Raw genomic sequence first — 26,214 nt, forward strand, 5'->3', positions numbered from 1 at the left:
AAACTAAATAATAGATAATTCTCCATCTCTAGTATATGCTTTATAAAACTCACAAAAAAGGAATTAACATTGAAAGAATAATTATCTGTAATAACAGCTCTTTTCTTTAAAACCAGATTGATGCATGGACGTAATACACTCAACAATTTCTTTTTTCAACGATAAACCTGTTGTGCAAACATCAGTTGACAACATAAGGAATATCTTATTGAAGCATTATAATTACAAAAATACATTTAACAAGAACCACACAATGACTAGATACACGATTTTTTTTTGTGTAAATAAACTGTTATAACTTTTAATGCATTTATATCCCTTTTAATCTTTCTAAGAAAACTAAAAGCTTTTAAGGTTAGTTGAATAAGGTACAAGTAAAGCAGAATAGAAAGATCTGCAAAGAGGAGAATTACTACTACTACTACTACTACTACTACTACTACTACTACTACTACTACTACTACTACTACTACTAGTAGTACTACTACTAGTACTACTACTACTACTACTACTACTACTACTACTACTACTACTACTACTACTACTACTACTACTACTACTACTACTACTACTACTACTACTACTACTACTACTACTACTACTACTACTACTACTACCACTACAACTACAACTACTAACTTTGAAAATTTGTCTTTTTACCTTTTGTTTAGAGATAACCAAAATTTAAATGCAAAATGTTTTACACAAATAAAAAAAAACGTTATACTATAAATTTCATTTATTTAAAAACCATTTTTTTTAAATCAAAAATTTTCGTTATTTTGACTTTTTACATATATTTTATTACATAATGTAAATTTTTTTTTTTAATATAAAAAGTATTAAAAAATAGAGATTAAAAAAAAAAGAAAAAAAAATGACATGCAATACGAAAAACTTTTATAGCAAAAAAATATTATTTATAACTAAGTGCTGAGTTTCCAATAATTATATTCCAACCAATATAATCAAACTAAATGCTTCGAAATTGCTATTTTACGATTGATTCCAGAGCTTTTTCTATGACATCCGTATTGCTAATAGAATGCGATTTAGTCACTACCAGTGCTTCATTTTCATTCATAGATCTAGTTATTGCTTCTTGGGCGTACGGGTGTCCACACCAAGCTCTTCGAGCAACCTAAATTAAAGTGAAATCTAACTAAAAAAAGGTCGCTTGAGTAATGTCAGACAGCTTTATACCTCAATAACATCAAATATACATGTAGAGGACAAAGGAGTAGAAGGTCACAGTACGTTTTCTCTCCTCAAAATGATTAAGTAATATATTTTGATTTACTAATTAACTTTTTTTGTGAAAACTTACGATAAATGACAGGTTTGTTGTTACGCTTCACGAGTAAAGATATCTTATTTAACAATATATTTAAAATATCGAAAAGTTTTTATCGCCATTTATTATTTTTAATTTGAACTTTATGATGCCTCTATATACTAAATTATAGACATTATTTATATAAAAACGACCTTCTATTACCATTTAAAGTTTTATTTTGATGGTGGGTTAAAGTTTCTCTTAAGTAAACTTAAAAAGTAATATTATTTTAAATGATATTTTGCTGCATTAATACAACCGATGCACGATTGATACGACCGATACACGATTAGGCCTCAATCAGTATTGAGATGAGGTCTCGACAACGACATTACTAATGTATCTTATGAAGAGTTTAAAGATTGAGCTCAAATGACTCACCACATTTCGCTAAGATTTATCATAAAATCACAAGCTGCTCATAAGTGATTATAATCTCGACTCATTTACTTTCAAAAGTATAGAAGCATTTTAAACTCATTTAACTGTTATTCTTTCTTCGCAAACTCATTTTACTTTTGTTCTTTCTTCACAAACTCAAATTTTATTATTGCTTTTTGTATTATTTTTCAATACGCTTAAATACAGCTTGTTATCTGAAAGTGAAAGATAAGTTATCTTAAAGTAAAAGATAATATAACTTATTAAAGAAAATAATACTTGACATATCCATAAATTTCTTTTTACTATAAAAAAAATCGTAGTTAAATTTCTTGACGCAATTATGATAAACATAAATTATAATATTAGGATACTTGATGGATATTTAAATGTAATGAGTACAAAGGAGTAAAATACTTTGGGAGGATAAAGAAAACTCCAGAGGACAATGAAAAGAGTGTGAGATTTAGAGAAAATATAAAGATTCTGGAGGATATTAAAAACTTTAGAGGTTATTTAAACAGATAAAATTTAGAGGGATTTTTAAACATATTGGACATGAAAAAAGCAAACATTTTGCACCCAAAATTGTCGAGTTTCTTATTAATGTATCTAATCTAGTTTTATTTTGGTATTGGTGCAAGAAGAAACTCCAGACTAGACTGTTTAAAAATAAAATGAAATTTACTCACCCCATTAGAAACATCCCAAGCTAACATTTTTTTTGCTCTCTCACCAGCCTCCTAAAATAGAATATATAAAATTAACAAATGATTAGGCTTAGGGAGATATAGGAAATACGGAGAGAAATAATAGATAGGGAGATAAGTTAAATATCCCTTATCTAAAGAGCGATTCAGTGTTTACATTGCAAACACAAATTAAAAATTTACTTGAGAACCGTCCAGCACAAGACCGAAACCGCCATTAATAACTTCACCCCAACCACAGCCTCCACCATTATGTAAAGCTACCCACGTTGCACCACGAAATGAATCGCCAATACAGTTTTGAACCGCCATATCTAAATTAAAGATTAAATAAAATAAGAAAACTGAAGCAAAGATTAAACAAAAAAACAATTAAAAAACAAAATTACAATTTCATTTTAGATGATACCTGCACAAAATGAAGATCCATCATAAATATTAGATGTTTCTCGAAATGGACTATCAGTACCACTAACATCGTGATGGTCCCGACTTACAACAATAGGTCCCTGTGAAAAAACATATACAAAAAAAAAAAAAAAAAAAAAAAAAAGTTTTATATATACAAAGAATCAAAAACGGATACAATTAAAAAGAGATTTTTTCTACCTTTATTCGACCTTCATTGATAGCATTATTCATAGCTACAGCTATTCTTGATCTTCCAAACTGATCAGAATAGAGTATGCGAGCTTGTGAACCAACAACCTTTAAAATTAATAAAATGACAAAGAAGTTATAGTCCTGTTTCTTAAAAAAACTTGTTCCAACAAATAGACACTAACCAAATCATGTTTTGCTGCTTCTTGTATCCATTTAATGTTATCATTTATCTGACCAAGCACATAATCTGGAACTAAAACAAATTTAATGTTATCACTTTTTTGACCAAACACATGCTCTAGAAATGGATAGCTCGAGTGAAAACCCAAAGGCAACACTCATCTAAAAAAAATTTTCACGACGCTTGTTGGGAATACATTCTTGTAACATTAACTAATGACGATTAACAAATTTTAAATTTTATTGAGAAAATTTAAAAAATTATAAAAAAGTTTATTTTTCTGTCTAAGAAAAAAAAAATTTTTTATCAGAAAATAAATCTTACGAGACTGGTCTTTTGCAAACTCTTTGAGAACTTCTTCAGCAATCTTATCGGTTTCCTCAAGATCAGATGACAAGCCAGTTGTACAAACCCATCTAAAATATATAGAATCAATTTATATATCTATATTTATTATATAACAAAATATAATAGTAAAAAAATAATAATAAGTTCCTAAATTATTTTGTTTTGTAGTGGCCGAGAAAGCCACTACAATCGAGAACGCTACTTTAATTGTGGTTATAACCCTCTCTCAACTCAATAACTCAAAAACATGAAATTTGATGAACAAGGCCTCTATGTGGATAAACAAGTAAATACACAATTATATAATCGTTATAATTAACATTATAAATAAGTATATAAATTATAATACAGTATTAACAAAAAGATAGATTTGAGCTTAAAACAACAAAAAGCTAGCCTATCTTCAGCAAAGAACTATAAACTCTTTTTTTAATGATAAAAACAATATAATGCAGAACTTTATATAGTTAAAAATATATGGAAAAAGTTTTAATATATAAATAAACATATTTTCTCAATATGATTAATAGTGTGTAAAATATTAACAGAATTTATATAACTATTTAATAAAATTTTTATTTATAAACATACCTAAATGGACCAAAACCCATTGAAAATATGTCACTAAAAATAAGAAAAAAAAGTAAAAAAATAAACTTTTAATTCAGTAAAATACTTCCCTCCTCCCTAAAAAGTTTTTTAAACTCTTATGAATAATATATAACAGACTATAAGGACAATATAAATAACTTTTAAATGCAACATCCAGTGCAATGCGGCTTCTTTGACTTATTAACATACTCTTTAATAGTAGAAAGAGCTATTTATGACCTGATACCATAGACTATTTAGTTCTACTGAAAATACTATAGTTTCAAACCATAAATGGCCTTGTAAAATACCTGCATAATAGACAACAATGTCACTATAGACTACAAAAACAATTCATAAAAAATAAAAATCAAATGTGGTGTCTAATGATAAATTATATAAAATGATAAATATTTACCCCATGATATCTTGTACATATGTTGGATACTTAAAAATTCCAGCCGGAGCACCAGGTTTAGATACATCACCTCCTAAAACAAAAAGCATGGCTTTAAAATACAAGAAAACTTTAAACATTTAACAGATTTAGAAAACCAAAAAGGTAATTCAAAAATGGGACTTCAACACATATTCATAAAAAAACGTCTACTAATCTATATACATATTTATCAGTATCAGTAAATTTAAAGAAAATTAACCTGCTCTTGAAGCTTCGAGAAGAAATGCATTACCATAATCCCAAAAATACATCCCAGCATCACTTAGAATATTGACAGCATTAACATGTCTGCGCAAGCTGCAGATGTTTTTGAAATAAAAAAGTTTGTTGTAATTGTCATAATTACAACAACAACAACAAGAACAAAACAACAACAACAATAACAGCAACAACAAAACAACAACAACAAAACAACAACAGCAACAATAAAACAACAACAACAAAAAGGAAAACAATCAAAGAAAGTTTTTTAACTTAAGAAATTACAAAACTTTTTACCTTTCTTGAACAAGTTTTCTGAAATTTTCTGGATCCCTATGCATCATTTTATTGGACTCTTCAAAAGAGAGCTATATAATCATATAAGAAAAAATAAATAAAATAAACATGTGGAAACATGTTTTACTACTAAATTAAAACGTAAAAAATTATTCATTAATTTATACAACAAACATTACAACTTTCTGATGTATTTTTCAGTACACAGTGTTTTTCATAAAATATTTAGATTACCCGACAGAAGCATGACTCTATAAACCCTTTTATTAAAATTAATGGAAAAATAAATCTTGGTATAAACAGCTACATGAATATAAAATTTAAAAAACAATTTTTTACAAGTCGTAAATCTTACATTTGTTACCAGTCATATACTTTTTAATATTTAGTACAAAAAAATATAGTTTCTATACATTTTTGATCAACAACATATTAAAATACAACTTCAAAAATAAATAAACAAATATTTACCACTTTTTCACAACAAAAAATTTTACTATATAAATAAATTTATTATTTAAACAAAATGTATATAAAGTTAAACAGTTCGTAGTTTTTAATTTGAATAATTAATAAAAAAAGTATTTTTAAATAAATGTTTGACCTGAACTGGATAGTAACCACCATTAAACGGATTATGCAAGGAAGTTTGATCAGATCCTAAGTCCACCAAACGATTGCCTGTTTTTTTATACACATCTACCAAGTGCTCCCTGCAACAATAATAACAACAAATACTAACACAGTTCAATAAAAATAAAGTTTATACACAAGCTTTCCAATTTGAAATTTTTTGTTCTAATAAAAAGTTAGTTTAGTTTAAGAACTGGAAATTTGAAACGGAAATTTAATTACTAAAATTTATGAAAATAACTATTAATAATTTAATAACTTAATAAATAGTCCATAACTAATGAATAAAAAAATATTTACAAATAATTAATCATTTATAATTATTTATAATAACATTTAATAAATATTTATAATTATTAATGATAACATATATAATAATTATTTATAACTATTTTTAATATTATTTAACTATTATAAACATTGAAGATTAAATTTGAAAAAAAAAATTTTTTTAAATCTGTTAAAAAAATGAAATAAAGATTCATTAAAAATACAAGACTTGCTTAAAGGGATCCCAAACCTCTGAGACATGTTGCGCTCCTATTATAGAGAATGATAAAAAAAAAGCATTTTGGCTGAATTTTTTTTGATTAAAACAAAAGAATAAATGCATACACAGAAAAAATAACTTTTCTGTTTTATTCAGGCCTCGGCGGGAAGCAAGAACTTTTGCTCTCGCTCTCGCCTACACTCCCCTAAAACAGTTTACGGGAGCAATTTACAGCTCTTACAAAAGTATATCTTTTTCTCTCAAAAGTGTAACTTTTATTGTAGAATTTTCAATTATTTTAACCATTCTTAAAATGCCTGCATTATATTACAATTAGAATATATAAAACATTTTTAAAAGCAGTAAAAACTTTAATAGCTGTCAAAATTTTAATCAAATAAGTAATGTTGTTAATAAATAAATTGATAGCTAGTATTAAAATCAAAAGACAACTATCATCTAAAGAATTTTTCACAGCGCAATAAATGAAGCATTTTTGTTATGTATATTCTTGTAACATTAAAGTTACAAACATGTTTGTAACAAGTATAAAACTAAACTTTGTATTTAACAAGCAATTTTGCTTGTTAAATCAAATAATGAATATAAAAATAATGAATAAACAGATAGCTCATGCAAAAACTTCTCGTAGGAAGGTGTTTAGAGGAACAGCTCGCATGGTTCGCCATGCACATTTTAGGAGAGCTTTTCTACGCTCTCGCACACATTTACTCCCGCCGAGGCCTGTTTTATTCAAAGTTCGCCTTTTCTGTTTTGTTGTAGGTTAAATAGTCCTTATAATATACACAACAATCTACAGACTTGATAATTTATTCAAGCACGTTTTATTCCTCTGAGTTTTAGTACATGACATCATTGATTTTTTTGTTTGTGTACATAATCAATCTTTAAAGCAAACAAAAGAATTAATAATATCATGTATTAACACTCTTAGAAAAAAACGAGCTTGAATAAATTATCAAGTCTGTTGATTGCGGATTATATTATGAAGACTATTTGATCTACAACCAAAACGGAGAAAGCAAGCTTTGACTACAACAAAAAAGTTAGCTTTTCTTAGTGTGCATTTATTCTTTTAATTTAATCAAAAAAAATTAGCCTAAACATTTTTTTCTAACATTCTCTTATAAAATATTCAATTAATATAAATTAATATTAAATATAAAATATCTTTTATACTCTTACAAAATATTCAATTATTTATAAAATATTTAATTAAGAACACAAAATTCATTTCGAAAAGCAAAATTTCTTACCACACTTCAACAATGTTTCCAAGGTAACCAATACTAACAGAGCGCTTACTATCCTTGGCAATTCTAATAAAATAATAATAAAAAACATACATAAATTAATAAAACAGTTACAGGTAAAACATTTTTGTATATATCAAACTTTTTCATTGAAAATAAAAAATAGAAAAAAATAAATAAAATATTACATCATTTTATTAACAAGATCTTCAAGCGAATCAGCAATCTCTAACAACCACCTGATAAAAAATTCTCAAAATTAAATTATTGCAATTTGACAAATCAAAAAATTTTTAATGCCTAAACTTTTAAAAGTTTTTATTTGAATAATTATCATTTACCTACGCTTGGTTGGGGCAACAATAATATGGAAGAAGTTGTTGTTATTTATTTTTATTCATTTCTCCACTCTCAGAATTGCATCTCAAAAATATAAATTTCAAGAAGCAAAGCTGCAAGTAATATCAGAGACATGTTTGTTGCCAATAACATACACTTTTCAATAACAAGAGACGCAACCTTAGCAAATTCTTATTCCTTATTATTACTATTATTATTAGTAATTCCTATTTTTCAATGATTTGGATAAAAGGTTGTTTTTTTAAATGTTAATTCACCTCCTCAAGGCAGAGAAAGTCACTACAGTCGAAGAGGCTACTTCAATTATGGTTACAACCCTCTCTATAACTCCAAAACACGAACCTTTAGAAACAGGGCTGCTGTGCAGAGAAACAAGCTGAACGCAGTACTACCAGGGAGTGGTTGGGATCAAACTCTTGCTTAGGAAGCAAGTGCTCTACCACTATACCACAGCTGCATAGTGTTTTATGCTTTTTTTACATTAAATAGGAAAAAAAGTATTTTTTTTTCCTATTTAATGTAAAATTTCGGTGTCTATTGGATTGGTGTCTATTGGTATTTTGAGCTAGTTGAAAATAAGAATTTGCACAAGACAATCATGAGTGCTGACATTTTATTTTTCAAAAAGTGTAAAAATTTTGAAAACCTATAGTAATTTTTTTTCTGTCCATAATTTTTGTGTAATTGCCATGGTTTTTTTTAAATAAAAACAAAAAAGTATGCTAATTTAGATGATAAAAATGAATATAAAATTACCCCTGGTTGTATCGCTTCAGTAATGCATCTTTGGAGACCTTAAAAATGAAGGTAAAAATTTTTAATTAAAATATATTAATCTACAAATAAACTACACGATTTGTGAATTGTTAATGCATTAAACATATTTTTAATAATAATTTACATACTTATTAATATATCTATTTATTAACATAATTAATTTTAACAGTGCAATGTTGCAAATTAATGATGTCACTGTATGTGATTTTGGTGTGCATTGCAGAGGCCACAATAGGTGCCCTTTATTATGACTTTAGTTAAGTAGAGGGACTAAAGCAACTGCATAGTTCATTGCTTGGGGTGTCATGCACTTTGCATGATTGAGTTAAGTTTTCAAATGATTTACATGATTGAGCCAAATTCTCAAATAATTTGTAAGATTGAGACAAGTTCTCAAATAACTTAAAAAACAATTAGAGTATCTAAAAATATTTAAAAAAACCATCATCATTAGGGTGCATTAAAATATTAGATGAAAAATAAATCATCAAAATTTATATATATATACAAGCAATATAAAGTTGCTTTTTGGTTTAAAATTATCAAATTCTCCACAAAAAAAAATTATGCTCTTCAGGTGCCCCAAGAGGGAAAAAAGAGGCCAAAATTAAATTTTTTTTAGAGTTTTAGAATTTTTTTAATTACTTTTTTTAATTATTAGCAATGCTAATTGTTAATTAAAAAAAAATTTAAAGGACTTTTTCCCCCTTTTCTTGAAGACTATTTTTTTCAGGGAATTCAATTATTTTAAAGAAAAATAATAATTTAAACTAAATTAATATAATGTTGTAATATAGTTTTTAAATTTTACTTTTCAAAATAAATAAAAAAATTAACAAAACTTAAAAAAATGATTTTCAGGTTTCCCAAAAGCGTTAAAAGGGGGCCAAATATTCATTTTATATTATTTTATTTTTTTAATGGTTAGCTTAAGGAAATACTTAATTTAGACAAAGTTTCAAAAATTTGAGACAAAAAAATTTTTTTTAGGCCTTTTTGGCTCCCTTTCCCTCAGCTATAGTATTCAGGTGCCCCAAGGGGCACCGGAATACTATAGCTGAGGGAAAGGGAGTCAAAAAGAGGGAAAAAAGCTGAGGGAAAGCTGAGGGAAAGGGAGCCAAAAAATTTATATATATGAATACTAGAATTTTTTTAATTTTTTTTTGGAATTTGATAATTTTAAAGCAAAAGGTAACTTTTATTGCTATTACATTTAAAGAATCCAAATTTTACTTTTTTCGATGCGCCCTAATCACCTTCAATTGTTTCAATCTTTTACAAATATTAGTGTTTTCAAAATAACTTTTTATCAGTTAAATCTTACCTCCAGTTCATCAAAAAGAGTAAAACAATGTTTGAAAAAAGTAAAATAACAAAAAAAGAAAAAGAAAATAAATAAAATCAAATATACATACAAATATAAAAAATATATATACCTCAGCCACCACAGTAACACAACCAGTTATTACTCCAGCTTTGGGTTGAGCTCCGCTCATACCACCTAACCCAGATGTTACAAATACCTATATAACAAAAAATTTATATATATATATATATACTTATATGTATATATATATATATATATATATATATATATATATATATATATATATATATATATATATATATATTTATACAGTATTGGACAAAACATTTGCAACCAACATCAAACAATGCTAAAAAGTGTTCCTAATTTTACATGTCTTAAAAAAGAAACGAACTATACTACCACAGCAAACAGTTCAGGAGTCTGGAGTCATAGCATGCCATGACATGAGTAATCAGCTGACAGGTGACAGCACACAGGCAGAATTTCGTTGACAAGTGCCATTTTGCAGCGGACAAAACAAGTGCAACTTTTTTGGTTTGTTTCATTTTATTATGTCTGGTCCGTGTCAACGTCACGGAAGTTTTTTAATAATTAAAGGAAGTATCCAGACGCATCCAGAAACTTCCAGAAGCATCGAAAAGAAGCATCTAGAATCTTCCAGAACAGGTTCACACAGGTTCATTTTACTATATAAGAGACATGTAAATCGACATGTAATTCAGTCATTATATGGAAGTCAATCAGTCAGTATTGTCAAGACAGTTTATCGAAGTGAGTTTTATCAAAGTGTTTTATCGAAGAACATCAATACAAGAAGTGAAATACAACAAGTGTTTCATTACATCAATACAGTTCACATCCAACCAAGACATTGTGTTCCACAGAGCATTATTGTATCATCACAAGGTAAATGTAACACGGTAAGCCTTGAGAAGCATGATTACTTATTTTTTTTATTTTCATGACTTCAAGTGCAAAAATGGCTCCCAACAGTCTTGGATTGGAACTAAGAAAGAAAATTATTGGCCATTACGTAAGTGGAATGTCACAAAAAAGTATTTGTGATAAATATCGCGTGAAAAAATGGACCGTATCAAGACTATGTTCCAAATATTATTCTACGGGGAAGTTGGCAGCAGATAACAAAGGTGGAAGACCGCGTTCCACCACTTCTAGAGAGGATTCTATGATTGTCAGATCCCTTGATATCATCAGTCGAGATACAAGAGCTGCCTGTATCGGACCGAACAATCAGACAACGTGCTGTTGAAGCCGGAATGTTTTCTCGACGCCCTGCAAAGAAACCTTTAATTTCACTAAAAAACCAGAACAAAAGACTTCTGTTTTCTACATCTCATATTGACTGGAATGTGCAGAAATGGCAAACTTTCCTGTTCAGTGATGAATCAAAGTTCAACATCATTGGGAGCGATGGCATTTGCCGTGTACGTCAACTGGCCGGAAAACGCCTCAATTTACGTTACTGCCATAAGACCGTGAAGCATGGTGGAGGCAATGTAATGGTCTGGGGGTGTTTTTTTGCTAACGGTCTCGGTCCAATACATTGAAACGATGGAATAAAGGACCGCTTCATGTAAAAAAGTATCCTGAAAAATGTTGTTACCTCATGCTGAATGGAATTTGCCAATAAATGGGTTTTTCAGCAAGACAACGATCCGAAACACATTGCAAAAGTAGTCAAGCAGTGGTTTCAAGACAACCACCTATCAGTGATGGATTGGCCGCCTCAATCTCCGGATCTCAACCCTATCGAGAACCTGCGGGAGATCGTCAACTGCAGAATTAATCGAAGGTGTTCGTACAAATCCAAAAGGCCTGGGCAGCGATTCCACAAAGTTTTATTGATCACCTGATCGAATCTATGCCTCGAAGATGCAAGGCTGTGATCGACAACAAAGGATTCGCCACAAAATATTGATAGCGAAATACAGCTTGGTCAACATTTTGTCGAGTTGCACTTGTTTTGTCCAGAAGAAAATCAACTTTTTTTAATAGTTTTGATTAATTTATTAATTTTCGTGTACAAATAATGAACTTTGTGATGAATAAAACTTGAAGAACTTTGTCTCTAAACAGTTACATAGTTATTTATCTAAACTGAAAAAATGCAGCACTTTTATTTAAAGAAACTAAATTAGCATTATTTGGTTGCACTCGTTTTGTCCAATACTGTATGTATATATATATATATATATATATATATATATATATATATATATATATATATATATATATATATATATGTATATATATATATATATATACATGTAAGTGTATATATATGAATAAAGAAAATATCTTTATATTATCATCTATAATATTGTATACTTAAAAGAGTGCTCAATAGATAAACTAGAGCTATATAGTAACATATATACTATATATATATATATATATATATATATATATATATATATATATATATATATATATATATATATATATATATATATATATATATATATATATATATATATATATATATATATATATATATATATATATATATACACACACACAATAGCATATATAGATCAGCATTTGCTTACCTTTATAGCATACAGCTTTTTCTGAGCAAATGAGCAATAAAAAAAATAATAATAATTGAAAGAAAAGATTGCTGGCTTAGCCCAAACCCTCAGTCATTGTAGTGGCACTTCTTTGGAGCAACAAGCTATAAGTAGGGTTGTCAAAAATCATGAAAATGACTGCAAAAACCATGAAAATGAATGAAAATATTCTAATGGTGATAAAAAAAATCGTAACTATTGCAATTTTTAATAAAAAGATACTTGAGATATTGTTTCACATACCAACATTAATATTGTTAAATTATTAAATTAAGATTAATTATTTAAAACTATATGAACTAAAATGAATGAAATGAATTATAAACTTATCAAAGGACAGTTACCTGTCATTTGATAATGCTAGTTGGTACCTGCCCACTGGGTACTATAGAAGTGCCCAGTGGGCAGGTACCCTGATACCTGTCAACAGCCTTAGCTATAAGATAGTAGGTATATGAAGCGCCTCTGCAGCAGGCTATTTCTTGTTGTACTACTAGTTTTGGTTATAACCAACTTCTAACTCTATAACTCTGAAACATGAACCTTGACGAACAAGGCTGCTGCACAGATAAACAAGTTGAGTATTTTTATTTTTATATTTTTTAATTTAATTTAAAAAAATAAATGTAATTCTTTAATAAATTTAATTTTTTAATAAAATTTACATTAAGATGTTCGTTTTACATTCAACTATTTTGTTTATTTATAGTGTCAAATCAATTATTTTTTTTATCCCATTACTAAAGTGCTTATATACAAAAGTGCTTAATGCACTTATAACTGTTTATAAATGCATTGCTGGATAAACCATAATCAAGCCTCTAGGCAAAATTATTAGATTTATTTAAAATATTTTAGAGAGTTTTTTTTGGTAAACTTAATATAACAAATTTATAAAAATGATTTTTTTAGTTATGAAATTTTAACAAAAGTTTTTTCTTTATCATTCATTTTTTTGGCTGATCATAGAATAAAAGTTGATTAGAAACGATTAACTAGTTTATGAGTAGTATGGCAAGGTATTATGGCTTTAACAAAAAATCTTAATATAGTTCAAAAAAAAAGAGTTAATATATGTATTTTTTGACTGTTAAGAAATTACACCATAAACTAATCCCCCCTCATTTAAAAAAACAACTAAATTGTGAGAAATCACCTTTGATTAAATAGTAGTTAGTACTATTGATACAAATAACTTTTTTTATTTTATCATGATTTTTTAGATATTTTGATATATTTTACAGTGTCAGGTTGCCATAGGAAAAATATTATGGGTACAAAGTGCAATAACTTTGCTAAAGGTAAAATAAGTACACTATTTTCAGAGAGATATATTCTAAGAAATATATCAAAACAATTGAAAATATCAAGGTGTATCGTGCAAAATGCTTTATGTGTGAGACACATCGCAAAGATTGTGTTACAGCTTAAGTTTAGTTGCAAGCAATACCTATAATTTGTCCAAATCTCTAAAAAGAATTTAAAAAAACAAACATTTACATCAACTCCCAATTTGAATAATATACAGCGGGATGACAAAACAAAATCTCCAAACACAAACCTAAGTGTAAATGTATAATGAACAAGTGTAGGAGCTACCAAACAATTAAAAACATGCAGTGGTACTTTTGACTGGCTACATCCAAAAAACTTACAGTTATTTCAAAATAGATTTTTAGCAAAACTTTACTTGGCATGACCATTATCATTTGATTAATATTATATTTTATGCTGTTTGATGTTTTCTTTTTTAACAATTTATTTTATGTTATTTTTAAATGTCTTTTTCCTGATAACGCTGATCACAACAGTTCAGCAAAATATACAAAATATAAAACTCAAACTTAATGTATCAATAAGCTTGACCACAGCCTTTTTTTATTAAATTTAAATATGACTCAAAGATTGTGAATATATTATTTGAAAATATTTTATTTGTGGTTTTTGAATATATTAATTATAGTTTTTTATTATTAATTGTACCAAAGTTTTATTTTTCTGGTTATATTCCCTACTTTCCTTAATTAAAAAAATAGTAGAGAGGACAAAAAGTTGCATAGGAGTAAAACTTTTTTAACTTATTTTAATAAATAAAAATAGAACATCTCTAAGTTTTACTCCAATATGACTTGTTTCCCTCTATACTATTTTTAAAGAAAGTAGGATCAGTGGTAATAAAACTAGAAAAATAATACTTTGGTATAATTAACTGATATAAATACAGAAAAGCATTCCACAATAGAAAATTATAAAAAACAGCATGACAGGAAAATACTAAAGAAATATTCTTATTAGTTAATTAATTTTAATTAAATTGTCAATCTTATACAATTGCCAAATGTTTCTTCCAATTGCTTTAATGTTTATTGCTTTTGCTTAACTGCAATTGCTCAATGTTTCTTTCAATGAGAATATTCAAGTGAGAATATTCAAATACAACCAATTGCTTAATGTTTCTTCCAATGAGAGAGTAATTTTTTCAAATATCACTCAGTATTAGCCCAGGAGACATAAGATGTGTTTAAGTCGTCTGTAAGACATTAAAAAGTGTTAAAACATTTTTTAGACGTTTAAAACATGTCTTATGTCCAGAGGAAAACAACTGCCTAATTTGCTAAAAACACTTAGTTTTACAAAACCTTAATTAATTACAAAGAAATGAGAATATTCAAATGCAAAGACAATTGTTGTAAAATTTGTCAACTTTCAAGAAGCAAAAAAGTTTAAATATCAAATGGTTGGAATAAAAAAAAGTCATTAACTGCAACCGTGAAAATCTAACTATTTGAAATGTGTATGTACATTTCTAGGAAACCTCGTGTTTAATATGTCTATAATACATTTCAATACGTATTAACATGTTTAAAAAACCTTTTGTGTTTACTGGGATGAAAATTAAAATATAAATAATTTGGCAGAAAGTTATAACCTGACTTTGATACTTATATCTAAGTGATCCCCATAGTGTGGGCTATCATTCCACCAAAGGGTAAGTTAAGGTTAGAACCTGTTTTATAACACTGTGAACAACTCTTTGACATTGCTTTAAAACTTTAAAAATAACTTACTTGCTAAGCTAAAAGCCTAAAGTCCATTCTGATAAAACTTTTTACTAACAAACTTTTTATTAAAATGTTTACCTTTCCAGAAAGATCATCAGTCTTCAGATATTTTCGCCCAGCATTAAGAATAGTCAACTATAACAAAATAAAAACAGCAAAAATGTTACATGTATCCAAAAGGATTTTTAAAAACCTTATTTTGTATTACATGTTATCTATTTTGGGAACTTCTGAACTGTTGAAGCGTCTCAAAGTTATCAGATCTATAAAAAAAATGACCTATTGTGTGTTTGCTGTGTGTTTTTATGAACAAATAATTTAGGTTCTGAAATTTATAACAGAAATCTTTTAGTGATAAAATCAAAACTTCACTGTTATTTTAATATTTAACATTAAAAATACTAAGAAAAACCAGTTTTTGTTTTTTAACTATGTAATGTTTTTGTTTTTTTTGAATATATCTAACCACCGCACCACAGGTGTTTGAGGCACAGTTGTTGAATATGTCCAACATTTTATAGAATATATTCTAACCACTGTTATGATGGTATTAAAGAAAGTCTTCCATATCCAACCTTTGACAAAATGCCTTAATCTATTTGCTAAAAAGTAGTACAAGAATAAACGTTTATGCAATGAATGCCCAAATACTGCAACAATGGCAGTATTTGGGCAAAAGTCATTTTCAAATATATATACTATAATTGCCAAGTAAAATGACACAGAAATGATTATATCAAAAATAAACTGAATTTCAAACTAAATAAATGTATTCTTTATTCCAGTTTCAAAGCATTTTTGAAAACATTCAAATAGTTTAAAAATGACTTGTGAGCATATGTAATGTACAATTGTGTATTTACTTAAAAATATTCAATTCATATAATTTATATACTGTTTTTTTATTTATGATTAAATTTAGTTAAAAAAGCACAAAAACAATAACTTACAGTGGTACCATGAACTATTCCTTGAGGACCAATATAGCAGTAACTGCCTGCAGTCATTTGCCCATACATCGTAACTCCTAATGCAAACATCCTTTCAAAATCAGTTTTTGATGAATAGTTCGGAATAACCTTTGAAAATATGAATACAACAACTTCATACTCATTAAAAAGATAATATTATGATATTTTTTTACTTTTCATGAATATTTTATGAATAATACTTTTGATAAAAATATTTATAATTTACTTTTACTTTTTGTATAAAATACTTTTTATATAAAATTTACTTTTTTATGTATATCGACTTTTTTTTACATATATTTACTTTTTATGCTTTTTATAACCCTGAAACAATTAAATTATTAGTTTTTAATTATTATTTAAATTATTGTTATTATTATTGTAATTAACTCAGTAACATTAATTAACATTTTTTAAAACAAGTTCACTCCCATCAAGGTAAATCATTCAAGAAAATACTTAATTACAATAACTACATGCAAGCAACCACTAACTAAGCTGGAAGTTAATGTTTAGACTTTGCTCCATTTTTTAGGTTTGACCATTTAGTACACAGTACTTTTAGCTAAAGTAGCAGGGCCAAGGCCACACGTTACAAGACAAAGGTCAAGACCAAGGCTAAAAGTTACAAGGCCAAGGACAAGGCCAAGAGTTTGAAGGCCAAGGCCAAGATTAAGAGTTTCAAGGCCAAGGCCTACGCAAACATTTTCAAGATCAAAAACTTCAATTTTGCATTATGTTAAGACCAATTATTACCAAAACTGTAAGTAGCAAGTGCTGTGACAATAAAACCACATTTTTTAAAAATAGACCAAGGTTATGTGCAAATTTCAACAAAATCAATAAGAAAATATGTATTTTTTTTTTAAAGGCCAAGGCTAAAACAATAAAGATCATGGCCAAAATTTTTAAGGCCAAAGCCAACAGTTTTAAGGCCAAGATTAAGACTAAGGCCTCAATTTTTGGTCTTAAGGCAAGGCCAAGGCCAAGTAATAACAACTCTGGTTGTAGGTATATTACAAATAAGAATTTGTTATGATTTCGTTATATCTGAACCTTCAAGTAAAGTTTTTCTGAAAGTATATTCACAAAACTTATATAGATTGAACCCATACCATCATAAGATTTATAGCGTTGGTCTATAAAACATTTTTTCTGCAAAGTAGTATTTCACATAGCACTTTTTTTCAATAAATAGATATTTAAAAAAAAAAAAAAACTGGTGGAAACATATGCAGGTAATAAAATTAAATTTTTTTAACATACCATAAGCATATTTAAATAAAATAACTAAAACATATACTAATAGCACTTTTAATTTTTTCTCATTTTGAAAAAATGGTCGTCATAGTTCTGACAAAACTATGAGTGAATATTACTTACTCTTTTTGAGCTCATAATGATTGTTTTTAACTTGGAATTATGTCAATCAGTAACCTCAGAAAGTCATAGTTTATCCAAATTTTTTAAAGTGAAAATGTAAGCTAAGTTTATAATAAAACTATGTGAAGTTGTTGTTTTTCTGAACTGTTGTAGATTATTGATTTAAAATTGAAAGTCAGAAATGCAATGCAACCTTTAGTTTTTGAGAAAAATATGTAGGTATATTTAAAAACATCAGGCATAATTCGGATCTAGCAGGAACGTCAAAAGACATACTTTGTAATGAAAAGGTTAACAGAAAGCAAAGATAAGCAAAAAATAGGTGTCAGAAGCCTTAAAACTTGTATATGTTTCCACAAGGGAAGTTTGAAAACTGGAGGGACTTAAAAAAGAGGAAAAAAACTAGATAAAAAAACTTTTTTAAGCATGAAAGAAAAGTTACAGCTACAGTTGGGATTTAACTTGACTGAATGATAAGTCATGAAAGATTGAGTTTTGGTTGGAACATGTAAAACAAGTGATGATAGCTCCCTAGAGTAGCAACCATGTTCAACCCTCAGGATTAGGCTTTTGATTACCTCATGTTCAGTCATCAGAATTCGCATTGCCCAATGACAACCTCAAAGTGTTTAAGGTCAGTAAAAAATTGCTCACCTTGTTTTTATGTTTTATGGTAACCCCTTTGTGTAAAATTTTTATTGCTGACCTGATGCCTACCTCTAACAGTTTAAAAGTCCGCAATTTATTGTTGACTACATTTATCAAAATACCAAGGGTTTACCAATGGTTAGTATTGGTAAAAAAGAGAAAGAGACTTTAAAATGATGGAACAATGGCTCATGCTTGGCAGCAGGTCCAGCAATATTTACAATATGTTCTTGAACTTTGTCTAAAAGAAGAGAAAGGCTGAACAGAACATACCCAGCTCAAATAAAAAAATTGATAGTATCTTTTTATTCTTGACATATTCTTAACATTTTATTCTTGACTATACTCATTGATTTTGGCTTGTGCGTCCTTGATAGTGGCAAACTCTTCCTGTTATCTCCTGAAGAGGGTACAACTCTAAAACTCAATTTAATGGCTCTAGGCTGATATTAAGGTTTCCGAACTCTGTGGTAGCTCTCAGAGAGGCTGCTTTTATCAACAGCTGTAAAATATCAGAGTAACAACAGTGTCATGTTGCACATGGATGGTGTGCCTGTTAATGCCTTTGGTGTGCATTTTCAAGGCCATACAAGGAGCCCCAAATTAAAACTTTGGTTTAAATAAAAGAACTGAGACAACTGCATAGCTCATTGCTTAAGTGGCCGTGCTCTATCTATGAATGAGAAATCAAAAGTAACTCAAAATATTGAACTTAAAAACCATTTCCACTACAAAACTGTTTAAATTTATCTTTTACAAATATTTATGGTTTGCAAAGCAACCTTCCATCAGTTAAATCTTATCTTTTGCAAAAGTCACCAGACTTGCTTGCTATTTGAGACTAATTTAAATTCCGCTGTTCCTTATTCAGATCTCAGTGTTGATAGAAACTACCCATTGATTCACAAAAACTCTAACAGTCACATTCAGACAAATCACATAAATTCACCTATTTGTCATAAAATCAGATTTGAATCTAATGACCATTCTTTTATGTGTTTCCGCCCTGCACCTCCACACTCAATCCACTTTCTCTCTGTTCTTTACCATTTTTCTTTTTCCCAAGACTGCAGTCTTTAAAATGTAACTTCTGATCAAACTAACCATGCCCATTCTCTTTACTTCTCTGGCAATATTGTTGTTATTGGTGACTTTAATGCTCACACTGAATGGCATGGCTCTAATGCCACTGATCCTGCTGACACTTAAGTCTATAACTTTTACATTTCTCAGTCACTTACTCAGAGAGTTAACTATGCAACTCGTTTTCCTGACAACCCCAATCATTAAGATTGATTCCTTGATGTGGTTCTGACCATGCAATGATCTTCATAAATCTTTCATCTTGTACTTCTTTTTCAGACCCTATTATCCTACTACTTACTACTACCCTAAAGCTGACTGAGATTCTATTTGTGATTTTCTTCATGACAGTCCTTGGGTTAATGTCTTTTCCCTCTCAGCTGAAAAATGCGCCTCCTGCGTTCCTCCTGGATTAAGGCAGGAATGGAAGTTTTTATTCCTTTTGTCAGCTCCAAGTTAAGCTTCATTCTAATCCATGGTTATCACCTTCTTGTGCAGTTGTTATGTCTAATCGTAACCATTTTTTTCATCTTTATTAAAAGAACAACTCTCTTGAGAACGAAAAGCTATTTATTATTGCAAGAAATAAATGTAAAAAGGTGCTGTATAATGCTAAGCTCCATTATTCTCAGTTTAATTAACCTCAGATTTTATCTCAGAAGTTTGGCTCTAGAGACTTTTGGAAAATCTTTAACAGCATCATTAACAAGGGTAGGTCTAACATTCCATTTTAGATTCATGGGACTGATTCTATTACCTTTCCCTAGGATAAGGCAGAACATTTGCAAAGAATAAAAAACTTTTCTTCTAATTTAACTTTGAATCTTATGGCCATTCTCTTCCCTCCTTTCCAATTAAACAGGTTAATCCATTGTTAGACATTCAAATCACCCCAGCTTCCGTTGCTAAACTCATATCTCAATTAAACTCTTCTACGGCTCTTGATCCAGACAACATTTCTGTTATAGTGTTACAAAACTGTTCTCTAGAATTCTTACTTCATATGGTGTATGTGGGTAAGTTTTTGAGATTATCAAACCATTTCCTTCTAACCACTTGATTAAAATCATCCTTGAAGACCAACATTCTTCTTTATTTCCAATAACTTCTGGGGTACCTTAAGGTACTATCCTTAGCCCTGTTTTGTTTCTTATCTACATTAATGATCTTCCAGACAACTAACTTAGCTCTTTTTGCTGATGACTTAACTTTATTCTCCTGTCTTGACAAAAGTCTTTTCTTTTCGTCTCATTCTTTTACTGTATTTGTCCCTGCATGTTCTAAAAAAATCTATTTGTCTAGTTTTTTTCTCTGCACTTTAACCCTTTGGAAATCTCTCCCATGTTCATTTTTTAATGATTCATACAGTCTACAACTTTTCTAGTCTTCTTTTATTTCCTAACTCTATAAGTCTATTCTTTTTTTTTCTTATTGTAACTCCCAAATGCATAGTGGTTGTTTGCAGCCTTTGCAAACAACATTGCAATTGTTAGGAATGAGTCAGAACTAAAAAAAATGTATTACAACTAATGTAATAACAAATGTGTTACAACTAGCAACAATAAGTCTATGAAGAATATAATTTGAAGTATTATATATTTATGCCAGTATATATTTAAGTCAGTCATTTAACAGTCTTTTTAAGTCTATTCAACAGTCATTTTAACAGTCTATTTCATATTATATAAGTCATATTATACAGTCTATTTCATTATACATATTCATTATACATATTCATATTATAAAATATATTTTCAAGCCATTTGTATTTGTAAGTTAGTAACTACTAACTATCAACATATTAACTAGTAAAACAGTAACTATTTATCTATTTTACAGTCAGTTTCAAATTTAATGGGTTTAATTTTTTGTCAAAAAACAACAACAAAAAATGATGGTAACATTTTTAACATATTTATCATGTCAATAGTATTAAATAATTGTTATTAAAAACAAAAGTAAACAAAAAAATCAAATCATATTTAATAAAACTTTATAGTTACCATGCCATTTGTAATTACAGCTCTGGGTGAAGAAGGGCTACTTGGAAACAAACCCATTGGATGTCCTGAGTACATAACTAAAGTCTGATGTTCACTCATAATAGATAAATAGTTCATAACAATTAGGAACTAAACAAGAGAAAATTTGTTAAAATATTCAAAAACATAAAAAAGTATATATATAATATAAAAAAACTTTAACAATTTATGTGGCAAATTGTCACAGTAAATACAAATAAAACGAATTTGACTTTCAGCAAACATAAATGTTACAAACTATATTAAATTATAAATAACTATTAATTTATAAATAAACATAAACTAAAATTCTATTTATAAAGAAATAAAATTTTCAACAAACATCTGCATACTTGGGCCCAGTTGGAGAAAACGTGACCATTCCCACCATAGGTTATTAATTCATTTGGAAACTAAATCAAAAAAAAAATTTTCATAGTTTTTAATAACTAAAAAATTTTTTTTGTAGATTAGTTATCTTAAGTTATTTTTTTTAATAAAATAAAATTAAAACATTAACAACTAAGTAAAAATTTCAATCTTTTAACACATCACATCGATATTTAAGACTTTCAAAACCACATATATATCAGACATATTTTAAATTTTACTTTTAAATAGGATGCGTGTGTGTGTTTGTGTGTGTATGTGTGTAGGAGTGTGTAAATATATTTATATTCACAAAAATTTTTATACGTATTCTACAAAATAAATTGCTCAACACTATATAGTATATAGTCAAAAACTTATGTCATTAGACTTCTTTTACAAAAGTGTCACATTAAAAATATCATAATATTTAGGATATTAAAGTTAAAAGTACATTTAATCGTACATTTAAGTACAGTTATTCCATTAATTGTGCCAGGATCATAACAACACAATAAAAATGGAAGTTGCAAATTAAATTGCTTTCTAAATTATTTTTTAACTAAAAAAAAAATTAAAGCGAAAGTTGTAAAACAATGATTTTGCCCCTATTAACACTTAACAACTTTACAAACCAAAAGAAAACAGAAACATCGTTCCTGAGATTGATTGAAACAAAGGCAAACAACATAAGTAAAGAAAAAGTGTGCACTGATTGACCTGAACTATTGCTAACAAGAGTACGCAAGATCTTGCCTAATAACATAGGCTTACCTTTCTTCATTTTAAAGCAATTGTTTTTAATCTTTGATGTTTTATTGTTTATTGTTATTTACTTATTTAGCAAGATATTTATGATAAAACAGCATTTAATATTGATATCCTGTATATATGTTCATTAAAAAGTTTTTAACTTTTTCAAACAATTACTATTTGCTACATTGGAATGCAGCCAATAGTAAAAGAAGAACATGTATCTTAAAAAAAAAAAGTTTAAAGTGTAATTCCTGAAAGAGTCTACTTAAAATTTTTCTATTCATTAATAACTTATATTAATTTAAAAATCATTTTAGGATCTTTGCTGACAATACTAAAGATATCTTAGTGATTAAGGTTCAAAATGACAGTATAAAGCTTCAAAATAAACTAAACCAAAGTGGTCAAAACAAAATATACTATACTAGTGGTGAAAATGATATATATTAAACTAGTGGTGAAAATGATATATACTATACCAGTGATCAAAAGTATATATAATTTACTAGAGGTCAAATGAAAAACAAAAAAAAAAAAAAAAAAAAAAAAAAAAAAAAAAAAAGATTACAAAGTAAATGATTTTGGCTAGAAAAATACAACTAGAAAAAATAAAACTAGAAAAGAATTTAGGTATTACTATAACAAATGAAAACCACATATTAAAAACAAACTTAAATCTACAAATTAAAAATGTGATAAATAAAAAAAAGAAAAGAAAAACAATTTAATTTGATTAAACACTCTATTAAGTATTTAAATGAAACACCAGGAAAACTTTTATATGAAACATGAGTACAACCTCATATTAAAAACAGTACAGTTATATGGAGTCTATTTGAGAAACTTGTTTTAATATTAAAGATATTAAAAAGACACAATAAAATTAACTTTCTTAACCCTGTTAATCATTTTGAAGCACTGGCACAACATGAGAGTTAAAAGAGAAATCTTTTAACTTCTTCACAAACAGAATATCTAATGACTTAAATAACTTGCCACAAGATGTAATAAGTTTCAGATTCAAATAACTCAACATAATGAGTCCTATACGTTATGTCTTTTTAGGTTATTCTTCACTACTAATCACTGATGGAAACCATATAGCATAGCACTGATGGAAACCATGCAGCATATAGCAAAGTTAGCATTTGTTACTGTTGCCTCTTAATTGTGCTTGCCACTTTTTTTAAATACTGATTCCTTTCTATACCTCCATAAATTTCTTATTCATCCCTGTATGAAATACAATTGTCATATTTTACCCTCTCTCTTTTAAATAAAATCCAAAAACACATTATAAATGTTGCTGAATTTGTTTTAACATGCCAAGTTTGAGCGTCATCATAACAAAGTTGCATCTCCTCATCTTTTTTACAAATACTACCATGGTCACTGCAAGTACCATCACATGTTCCAACTAAAGCCCGATCTTGCATTACTCTTGATTCAGCAAAATTGCATATATTATTTTTTAGTGAAACATTATTATTTTAAAATAATTTAAAAACCAAATTGTTTCATAAAGGGTGTTAGTCACAAACTCTATGTGATTCCAGACTTGACTCAGTCAGACATTTTTAGTACAGCTGTAGACAAAATATTAGAATAAGTGATTAAATTTAACAAATTTTAAAAAACAAGAGCAACAACAAAAAAAGAAGTGTAGGCTATTCTTTTTTTTTGTTCTTGCTGTCACACTCTTCTTTCAACAATACAAAATTGAAACCTTGAAGAAAAAACTGCTGCACAGAGAAATTGATTTTCTTTCAGAAACAAGGATGTACTTTCAGAAACAAGGATGTACTTTCAGAAACAAGGATGTACTTTCAGAAACAAGGATGTACTTTCAGGGATGTAGAAGGTAAGGTAGTGGTATAGAACCGCTACTGCACATGATTTATTATTTACTTTCGCAATAAAAGTAATTTTTTTTTAATGGTTAATTCTAATAACACTACTGTTATTTTGAATATTGTTAAAAAAAAAAACATTCTTTATTCCGAAATAATATAAAAAGTATTTTTTTTTTTTTTAAATTTACCTGAGCAACTTTTGGATCAAGGTTGTTCATTATCATTAGCATTATAGCAGCAGCTTGACGAGTTTTACAAGGATACTCATCAATTGGGTAAGCTCTAAAAATCAAAAATTAAATTAATAATTACAAACGCTTTTAATATACCAAAATTGTTTATTTTAAAAGATCTGATTATGAAATTAGTAAAAAAACAACAATAATAAATGTAGTGACCACACTTGTAGTCAAACTACACTTTTGTAGTTGAGGCCACAATCCAAGTTGTGAAAATACTCCAGTTATTGAGACACACTTGAGTAATTGAGACAACACTCCTGAAGTTATAACAACATTGTTTTTATTGAGGTCATTATCTTATGATTAAAACAACAATCCTATGACTGAAACAACAACCCTGTAATAGATCATACTTGGGTCGAAAAAAATCTTATGACCAAACATTGCCAGGTGTCTTGTAGTTTAAGACCTTTGAAAGGATTTGAGAGAAAAATTTTAACCCATACACCATACCAGCCTTCACTCACATTCATGGGGCAAAGGAAATAAATACTATATTTTAAAAAAGGTATGTACTTCATTTCAATTGAAGGTTGAAACCGATACATGTAAATATGACCATAGTTGATTAACTCTTCAGCAAATTCAAAAGCTAATTCTTCATGAACATTTTCTGGAAAATACCGAAGTGCATTTTGTACAGCAAGCTAAAAAAAAAATATAAAATTTTAAACTAAGAAAAATTGTTGAAAAAATTTATTTTCAAGTTTATTAGTTAGATTATTAGTTATAGTTTGCTATATTATGCAACATACTAATTGCGCAACACCATTATGTTGTGCAACATATTTATTGGAGATAATGTATTGTGCAACACGTTTATTGGAGATATTGCATTGTGCAATACATTAAAACTGTGCAACACCTATATATTGTGTAGCACATTTAGAGCAATAATGTATGAATTTGTATAATATATAAAATTTACAAATTTAATATTTTAAAATAGATCTTTGATTTAAAGGATAAAATAACAAATATTTAATATAACTATAAAAGAATGTCATAATAACAATAAATCTCATAATAACAACAAATATATTTTTTATAATAAAAAAACTTTCAATAATTTTTTAAAACAATACAAACCTTCATCTCATGTGGTGATAAATTAGGTGTTCGTACAGGTGCATGCAGAACATTATTGTCTCGTGACCTCTTTTTAGGAAGTGGATAAAGTGGCAAACCAGCACATATTTCTTGCAAGGTAGTCATTCTATATAATTATATTATACTGTTTGAAATAAAAATTATTTTTTAAAA

General features: G+C 27.9%; 1 protein-coding gene across 1 annotated transcript; it reads right to left on the reverse strand.

Annotated features, from left to right (window-relative positions):
- Nucleotides 1-724: 724 nt before the first annotated feature.
- On the reverse strand, nucleotides 725-26,196 carry LOC100206528 (urocanate hydratase). The gene is made up of 23 exons (XM_065817504.1): nucleotides 26,041-26,196; nucleotides 25,468-25,598; nucleotides 24,898-24,991; nucleotides 22,085-22,144; nucleotides 21,714-21,842; nucleotides 16,576-16,704; nucleotides 15,704-15,760; nucleotides 10,079-10,165; nucleotides 8,622-8,659; nucleotides 7,694-7,744; nucleotides 7,509-7,571; nucleotides 5,713-5,821; nucleotides 5,109-5,179; nucleotides 4,810-4,907; nucleotides 4,569-4,641; nucleotides 4,151-4,183; nucleotides 3,536-3,627; nucleotides 3,213-3,283; nucleotides 3,037-3,135; nucleotides 2,837-2,936; nucleotides 2,611-2,741; nucleotides 2,410-2,460; nucleotides 725-1,141 (listed from the first exon to the last, which is right to left on the reverse strand). The coding sequence occupies exons 1-23, from the start codon at nucleotides 26,164-26,166 to the stop codon at nucleotides 992-994; spliced, it is 2,043 nt and encodes a 680-aa protein (XP_065673576.1). The 5' UTR covers nucleotides 26,167-26,196; the 3' UTR covers nucleotides 725-991.
- Nucleotides 26,197-26,214: the final 18 nt, after the last annotated feature.

Source organism: Hydra vulgaris, chromosome 14 (genome assembly GCF_038396675.1).
Source record: "Hydra vulgaris chromosome 14, alternate assembly HydraT2T_AEP".
Lineage (NCBI taxonomy): Eukaryota > Metazoa > Cnidaria > Hydrozoa > Anthoathecata > Hydridae > Hydra > Hydra vulgaris.

Bases quoted from the DNA above. Each gene is read 5' to 3' on its own strand.
- LOC100206528 (XM_065817504.1), bottom strand. From the start codon at position 26,166: ATGACTACCTTGCAAGAAATATGTGCTGGTTTGCCACTTTATCCACTT. The intron at 22,145-24,897 runs GTAAATTTAAAA...TTTTTGATTTAG, and splicing joins TTGATCCAAAAGTTGCTCAG to TTTCCAAATGAATTAATAAC. The intron at 2,937-3,036 runs GTAGAAAAAATC...GTTTTTTCACAG, and splicing joins TCAATGAAGGTCGAATAAAG to GGACCTATTGTTGTAAGTCG.